Source organism: Eumetopias jubatus, unplaced genomic scaffold (assembly GCF_037043125.1).
Source record: "Eumetopias jubatus isolate StellerSeaLion01/CBP00866 unplaced genomic scaffold, mEumJub1_p1.0 scaffold_9, whole genome shotgun sequence".
NCBI lineage: Eukaryota > Metazoa > Chordata > Mammalia > Carnivora > Otariidae > Eumetopias > Eumetopias jubatus.
In genome coordinates, this window is record NW_028274815.1 from 90,976,522 (window position 1) to 90,985,491 (window position 8,970).

Below are 8,970 nucleotides of genomic sequence, written 5' to 3' on the forward strand. Positions count from 1 at the left end.
ATGCACATCTAGTACTTCAGGCAATATCCTGGCAAGACTTCTTGTATGACAGTGTCAGGAGGTAGGCATATCTTGTCTTCCAGAAACAACTGGAAAAAAAAAATTGTCAATACAGTTTATAAAGGCTCTCAACATTGTCCAAAGGCCAATAGTATTTGCAAAGTATTTACTTACCAACCACTGCTGAAATCTGAGTAATTATAGTGGGGGTCTATGCTTGGCCCATGCAGTATTTCTGCTAGGGTGGGGCTAGCCATGGGAACTAGTCACTTCATTGTTGGAAGGGGCTTTATTGATTAGAAGTAGAGTGGAAAATCCATTCCCAGCTATGAATGACAAAAGCCTAAAGCTCTCCCAACCTATGGCTATAGTCCTGGTTGGGTCAAATGGCAGATTGAAGGACAACCCAAGAATTTAACAGGACGCTCCTGAAAATGAAAACTAATAAGCTCTCTTCACATCTCTGGCTGAGATGTGGTGTGGTGATGAGTGGTGGCTAACACCAAATCCTCAGGAAGAGGAAAAAAGAAAACAACAATAAAACCAAGAAACAAGTGGAAAATAACAATCAAAATGGCAGACAGACAGAAACCCAACCATATAAAAATTACATTTCATGCAAATGGACTAAATATTCCAATCAAATGACAGACTGTAAGACAATAAAAAAAGAAAAAAAAAACAAGATCAACTACATGCTTCCTTTAAGAGATATACTTTAAATTCTGAGACAAAAATTAATTCTAAGCAAAAAGATGGAAAAAGATGTATCACACAAACAGTAGTAATAAGGAAGTGGGAGTGGCTATGTTAATTTCACAAAAAATAGACCTGAAGACAAGAAATATTATTAGACATAAAGAGGAACATTTTATGATGGTAAAATGGTCAATACTTCAGCAAAATACAATAATAAATAATAGGGGCACCTGGGTGGCTCAGTCAGTTAAGCATCTGACTCTTGGTTTCAGCTGAGGTCATGACCTCATGGATCACGAGATCGAGTCCTGTGTCGGGCTCCACACTCAGCAGGGAGTCTGCTTGAAGATTCTCTCCCTCTGCCCTTTCCCCTGCTCTCTCTCTCTTTCTCCCTCTAAAATAAATTAATAAATCTTTAAAAAATTAATAAATGTGCATGCACCTATCAATGGGGCCCCAGACTACATAAAGCACACACTGACAAAATTAATGGATTAATTAGTCAGATAAACAGCAAGGACAAAAGACATGAACAACATCATCAGCTAACTTGACCTAACAAACATTTATAGAATATTGCACACAATGACAAAATACACATTCTCTCACAAGTGTGCATAGCACATTTCCCAGAACATATTATATGCTAGGCCCCATATCAAGTCTCAATAAATTTAAGAGAGAAATTACACAAACTATGTTCTTCAACCACATGAAATTAAATGACTAAATAATAAAAAACATTGGGACACTTATGAATATTTGAAAAATTAAACAATACTTTTATAAATAACCCATTAGTAGAATAAGAAATCACAATGGATATTAGAACATATTTTGAATTATATTAAAAATGAAAACAACATGTCAAAATTTGTATTTGAAACAGTGTTTGAGAGAAAGTTATAGCTTAAGAAATATATATTATGAAGGGAAAAAAAATCTCAAATCAGTAACAGCCTCATGTAAAGAAACTAAAAAAAAAAGGGCAAATTTAACCCAAAGGAAACAGAGAGAATGGTATCATAAATATCTGAGTGAAAATCAATGAAATGGAAAACCAAAAAGCAAGAGAACAATCAATGGAATCAGAAGTCAGCTACTTGAAAAGATCAACAAAATTTATAAACCTTCGGCTAGACTGACCAAAGAAACTCTAAACCTTAAATTATCAAAAGTAGGCATGAAAGAGGAGACAACACCAACCATACAGAAAGTAAAAAGATTTAAATGGAATATTATAAAACAACTGTATGCCAGTAAATTACATAATTTGGATAAAATGAAAAAATTCCTAGAATGACAGAAATTAATAAACTTGAGTCAAGAAGAAAGGAAAATCTTAAGATTTTCTTTAAAACATAGATTTAAAACAACAAAGATATCAGATCAGATCCGTAATCAACTCTTCCCACAAAGAATAGCCAAGGCCAGATGTCTTCACTGATGACTTCTAATAAATATTAAAAACAAAAACAATACTATGCAGAATCTTTCAGAAAACAGAAAAGGGAACCCTTTCTAACTCATTCTATAAGGCCAGTATTACCCTGATACCAAAGCCAGGAAGAGATATTACAAGAAAAGAACCACAGACTAATTTCACTCATGGACACAAATATAAAAATTCTTAACAAATTATTAGTAAATAAAATTCAGCAATATTTAAAGAGGAGTATATATGATGACCAAGGGCGATTTATCCTCCAAAGTAAGGAGACTTTAATATCTGAAAATCAGTTAATGTAATAGATCATATTAACAGAATAAAGGACAAAAGAAAAAGCCCCCACATGATAATCTAAATAGAGAAAAAGCATTTGTCAAAATTAAACAACTATTTTTTATTAAAAAAAGACCAAATTGTTCAACAAAGTTGTGACTTTGTTGCCCTTCCCTTAAGAGGTAAGCTCTCTTCACATCCCTGGCTGTGAAGGCAACTTCCTACCCTTGATTAAGAGCATGAGCAACATTATCCTTCATCAGGAAAGTCTGAGTGCTTTCCTAAGATCAGGAGCAAGGCAAGGATGCCTCCTGCTCATCATTTCCCTTCAACATCATATTTGAGGTTCTGGCCAGTGCAATGAGGCAAACAAAGAAAATCAAACCCCAAATCCTCCCATCCCAAATCTCTCAAGGGAGACTAAAAATATTTTTTATAATATTGTCGATTATTTTCTGAATTATTTCTGTTTCCTCTGGGTCAACTTTTCTATTGTTGTTGTTTTGTCTCATTCATGCTTTTGAATTTTCTTCAAGTGTTTGTTGAGTCCTCCCTCTTTGCTCATATTTATGAAAGGGGCACATGCCAGTGTTATACCGCAATTGTGAAATTCTGTCTCTCTTGATAGGCTTCAAGTGTGTAATAGGAGGGCAGACTCCTGGTCTTGGGAAGACCCAGTTGCAGACTCATGGCAGTGAGGAAGCTGTGACCACCCCAGCTCTGCCTCCTCGTGCTTTACCTGTGGACTCTGAAACAGCAGTTTACTGTAACACATACTTTTTTTTTTTTTTTAACAGCATCACCATTAGGAGGCAAGAGTCTGAAGTCAGCATGTCTCAGTTCCAAGAGCTGCCAGCACAGCCAACTGTGTGACCTTGGACACCTCCCAAGTTTCAGTGTCCTTGTGCACAGGGTGAGGCAGGATCAGCACCTGTGGCCCAGTGCTGCCATGTGGTTACATGACAGAAGGTGCACGAAGGGCCTGGCATAGACAGATGCTCCATCAGCAGGTCCTACCTTCCCCTTCCTTCTTGTAGTGAAGAAAAGGCTCCCCCACCACCTTGGGCATTGTTTCTAAGTGATGACATTCCATGTGCTCTAGGATCCTGAAGGGGTTGCACTATTACAAATAAATGGGTAATAATTGGCCTTTCAACATTTGATAAGCATCTCTAACAGCAGGAGGGCTGTTAGGCCTCTCTAGCCATGAACTTCACCTACTTCTTCATAGCTTTAAACTCAATTTTTCTATTTCATAGAACTGCTTTATTACCAGAGCCTGAAATCTCTGTTTGAGTTTTTCTGTGTGAAAAGGAGAAATGGTTTCCTGCTGTTGGTGTTCCTGAAAGCTGCGGTTTTAGCTGTGGACTGGGCACTGGATGAAGCAGTGGACAAACATCAGGGAGGAGGCCCTGGGGCTGTGGAGCACCGGCCCCAAATCGTGCACCCAGAGTGGCCTGAGTGTCCCCCCTCCACCCCCTGCCCCAGGGAGGCCTGTCTGGTCACACTGAGTGCAGTGACACCATATGATGAGCAGCCAACTCGGCATTCCCGCAATCCCTCAGAGGCCCCCTGAGATCTCCCTATCTGATTTAGAGCCCCAACAATTCACTATGAGTAGCAGCTTCCTCTTGGGTAGAGCAGGGCAAACCTCAATTTCTGAGGATTTTCCATAAAGATTCTTGAAATTAGCTACAGAACGTACTCACATTAATACAACCTTGAGGGCTACCCAAAAACTCCACATGTTCTTACAGAAATATACATCAGGTGAGCAAACCTCTCTGGATTGGGGATATCTTCATTATAAATGCCAGGGATGAAGCTCTCCAGGTAGTGTGATAAGGGGACAGGTAAGAGGCAGGTTGCCTGGTACGCAGGAACTCTAGTGACAAGGACCCCTGCTTTTCACCAGCACAATGGTTTTCTGAAAATTGCAATTTTTAGGTCACAGTATCACTTTGCTATAGACCAAGTGATGTTATAGAATTCCCAGAAGTTAAATTCTTATTTTTTTGTTGTTGTTTTGTCTGAAGTAATACTGCCTTCTGTGAAGAGCTCTAGGTCAATATCTACTGTGTTTTCTGTTTAAGTCACAAAATAACTACAGCTGTTCTCACTCTGTTCAATTAGACGATCTTAAAAAAATATATGTTAAATAGGCCAAACGTTTTTGCTCTGTGGTAGACTACAGACTACAATAATTGGTACCCAATTTGTTGGCACTTTCCTATACTGTCATCCTAAAAAGTCCCTCCCACACTGGCTTTGGGCTTAGTCATGTATCTTTCTTTGGCCAATAAGACAATAACATGCAAAACACAAGCAAAGACTTGAAAAGGCCTCGTATGCTGGGACTCACCCTCTCTTGCTGCTCTGGGAATCTCTAGCATGATTGCCATGTGATGGAGTGACCTGCTGGATGATTAGACATGAGGTCCAGCCACCTCGTCATCTCAGCCAATGGCCAGACAATGGCCTGAGAATAGGCACAGCTGTGTAGCTGAGCAGCAGCCCCTACAGACTAGTGAGGGAACCAGAGTGAGACTAGCAGAGCAAGAACCATTCAGCAGATACCCATTCCAGTGGTTGACGCTGAGAATCATGACTGAAATAAATAGTTGTGTTAAGCCATTAAGTTTTAGGGCATTTGTTATGCAGCAAATGCTAACTGATACATGCCCCTTTATTATTTCATGGAATGGAAAAACAATAAATCTTAGAACAGTTGCTGCATGCACACTGACTTCACAGCTACTCATTAGTTTTTCTTCATAAATAAAGACTGCCATGGCTCCACCATAAGAATGTTGCTGAGAAAATATCTTGTTTTTACAGAGTTCCTAATGGGCCATGCCAACCACTTTGGATGACCCCCTGGACTCCTCCATGGCTGTACTAAACAGCACTGAAGGAGTGACAGCTGCCACACTGTGTCTTGATTCCTTCCCCCAGACCTGTGCAAAGAGCCATTTCTTGGTCTGGGTTTGCCAACCAGAAAGTCTCATATGAGGCAGCCCAACTTTTAAACGACTTGTTCCACCAATGTCATTGGGGTGCCCTTTCTGGCTAAGGTATACATGCCAGCATGTTCCACCTTACTGCCATGAGAGGTGACTATAAACATGTTACTACACAATAGGCACTATAATCACAAGTAAAGATTCCAGCTGCTGTATCATTAAAGTTAACTGTTTCTATTGCTACTGTTGCCAGGACAGGGAAACAAACTGGGTGGCAGAGCTCACTACCCCAGAAACCTGCACTACCTGTCAAAGCCTTGGACTGACCTGGTAGAAAAGCCTGTTGTGCCAGCCACCCACCTCCCAGCATTTAATTTAAAAGATTGTCTCTAAGTGGGTTCTGGTCCTCTGCAGAGTTCCAAAAGCCACATCTATTGGCTGACATCATTGTGTGAAAATTGTTGCAAAAAAAAAAATGGATTCAGTAATCGATTGCCAAAAATGTGGATTAAGACATATTATGAAAAGAACATTTGCATTTAAATAACAGCTGTATTTATTTGCAAGCTTAATCTGAAGCCCATGCAAGTCTTAAAGAAAAAGGAATACGATTCCTTTCAGTGTATTTCATTATGAAGTCACAGAACAGAAGTAGACTAAGGACTAAGAAGATGTGTTACTCACCTGTTCATCCTCACCTACCCTGTTGGAACATAGCTATTCAAGGATATGGACTTTAAGTCAATGGATATAGGTGAGGGAGGGAGGAATGAAGCCCACACAAGTGACAAAGTGATGATGGAAACATTCACAAATTTCTTTTATAATTTCAGTCTAGTAACTATCCCAAAATTTTAAATTCTGATAGATATTATATATTGGAGCTTATTTTCCAAATATTCCTAACAAAGCTGAAAATCCTCTGCTGACCAGCTTGACCATTTGGAAGCTAAGGGGCATCTCTGCACAGGGCAGGCCTGACCCTTTCCTTCCCATCATCTCTGAACAATGGAAAACTTCACTTCTTAAGTATTTCTTCATTTCTACTGCTGTCCTGATTCTCTCACCATCTCCTATGGCAGGTCCCAATAGGTTCTGGGAATCTAGTTTGGTCCTAGCCCCGTGCCCTTCCCCCCCATCTCCCCACTCTGTCCCACTGTCCCACTTTGCAGCCATAGCAGCTTCCGAAAACTTGAATCTGACCCCACCCTCCTGCCTGAAACCCCTCAGGGTTTCCACACCCATGACACCCATCAAGGTGCCTAGCAGTGTGGCCTATGAGGTGCAGCAAGCAGCATCCCTATAGCTGAGGGTGGGCCTGGACTCTCTAGTCTCAGGCCACTCCTCTCAATATAGGGTTCCTTCTTGATGTTGTTACCTGTCCTTCCTCTTGTAGGCATCTGGGTCTGTGACCTCGCCTAAATTCCAGCCTCCCTTAGAAGGCTGTTATGGTCCTCAGTTATGGTCCTGTCTCCCGACTTCACCATGATTCATAGGTCTTAGCAACTGTAATCAGTTACTATTCTCTGCATCCTAGGTTGGATGCCTCTGTGCTTTTTCTGCTCATGCTGTCCCCTTGGACCAGGGTTCTCCCACCACCTCCCCATGAGCCTTTTTGTTCATAGTCTGGTTCTCCTCCTCAAGATGTAGTGCAGGGGGTGCTTCCTCTGTGATGACTCCTGATCCCTCACATTATACTTGGAGTCCCATCTCCTAATCCTTTGGATGCTCTCAGAGCAGGATTGGAACTCTACCATCATAACTCCTGTGTTTTGTGAAAAGTGCATTTTTGTGTATTTGCTTCCTCAACTTCATGCAGGTCAAGTGACATTTATACTTCTGCATTTAGCAATACCCTCAGGCCTTGGAAAAGAATGGACACATGACAGAGCCTTGTGAATGGAAGCCAAAGTACTTCTTACAGCTTTCTAAAAACTTCGGCATTGCCAGAGCGTGTTCCCCTTAACAGGTGTCACCAGAAGATGTGAAGGTCTGCTCCGATGGCATCTCCTATAACTTGACTTCTCTGGACTCCCTGCCAGTTGGTTTTCATGGGCTCCATTCACAGAAATCGCTACAAAACATATCCCATTTCTGAATTTCCTTTCTGATTAAAACCATCTCTTTCCAGCTGCTTCTGCTTCTCATTGCAACTCCAGGCCTGATGCTTCTGGTTTCCTTGGCTACATGTCCAAAGTGCGTGTTTCAAAGCATGTAATCCAAATGCCCTTACCTGCTCCCCAGTCTACTAAAGTGACTCTTGTAACAACTCAACTCATCTTTCCTTTAGGCTAGCATTCCTATTATTTTTTTCCAGCAGATTTAGCTATACCAAGGATCCCTTAGTAGAAACTTTGGAATGCTAAATTAAGGAAACTGCTTGTGGCAGCAAAAACTCTTCTCAAATTTTCCCCACACATGCCTTTCCAGCCTCATGTGGCCCTAGGATCCTCTGTCCCTCTCTCACCTTGATCATTTTTGCCAATGACCTCTCTGTCCCAAGTGGGGGGGTGTCAGCAGGAATCCCCAACTGACTTCTGATGCTGGCAACCCTTTAATCCACCAGTAGCCCCATTCTCACAGCCATTACCTTGGGTCATCTCTGCCAACATCCCTGCTGAAGCCCCTACTGGGTGCTGGTCACCTAGTCTTTCTCCACTCCATTTTCAATGGATATTTAACAATGCTTCAGTTTCTCTGTATTTTTGCACACTAGTTGCATTCCCTAACTTTTGCCAGGCACTCATGAGTCCCCACCCAATCCCCATGTCCCGTTCTCAAAGGCTCATGATAAATACATCCTCTGACCTCCAGCTCCTGGAATTCCTCCTCCTCCTCAACGTCATAGGAGAGGGTGTGGATCTTGATGTCATCAGCCGAGAGGTCGATGAACTTCCCATCGGGGTACTCCAGACTCTCTTTGGTGGGCGAATGGTCCTCAATGAAGGTGGTCTCACAACAGTCGGCAGCCACACCATCCCCCCAAGAGCGCAGCACACCCTCCGAGTAGAGAATGATGTTGGGTCGGAAATGGGACTCCACAGACTGCTGAAGTGTGTTGGGGTCCAGCAGTTGCTGGACCGGCTCATTCCTGCTGCCATCCAGGCTGGCTGGTGCCGTGCTGCCCACCACCCGGCAGCTCTGGTACTGTGGCGCTGGGTAAACAGACACCAGGCCATCTCTGCTCTCGGCCATGAAGTTTCTTGTGTTAATTAAGCCATTCCTCTTGCCAGCATCACTGATTTTACTGTGCACCAGCATGCTCTTCTGTTCAATTATGCCATCCATGGTTCTCTCCCTCCCGGACTAGGCGTCAGGCTGGTGGGCTGCACTCCAAGGTCACACTTGCCTCATGGGACCCATTTCTCCTGGAGGAGGAGGAAACAGAGATGAGACAAGAAAATCACACCTGAAAAAAATCTAATCACCCAGACCCTTGCTGTTTCAGCGTATACTAGTCAGCTGATATGCACAGAAGCCGGGGGGGGGGGGCGGTGCGGGGCGGTGTCAGATGATATTCTAGTCCTACCTATTCTACCAATTTTTAAAAAGCTCTATCATGGCAGCCGGTCAGAGAAAGCCAGA

General features: G+C 42.3%; 1 protein-coding gene across 1 annotated transcript in view; it reads right to left on the reverse strand.

Annotated features, from left to right (window-relative positions):
* The window catches only part of SYNDIG1 (synapse differentiation inducing 1), a 122,021-nt gene extending 113,348 nt beyond the window's left edge, over window positions 1–8,673 (reverse strand). Inside the window, exon 1 of the mRNA XM_028123723.2 lies at window positions 8,194–8,673. Coding sequence (XP_027979524.1) covers window positions 8,194–8,673 — 480 coding nt within the window. The remainder of the gene's footprint in view (window positions 1–8,193) is intronic.
* Between the last annotated feature and the right edge of the window lie 297 nt (window positions 8,674–8,970).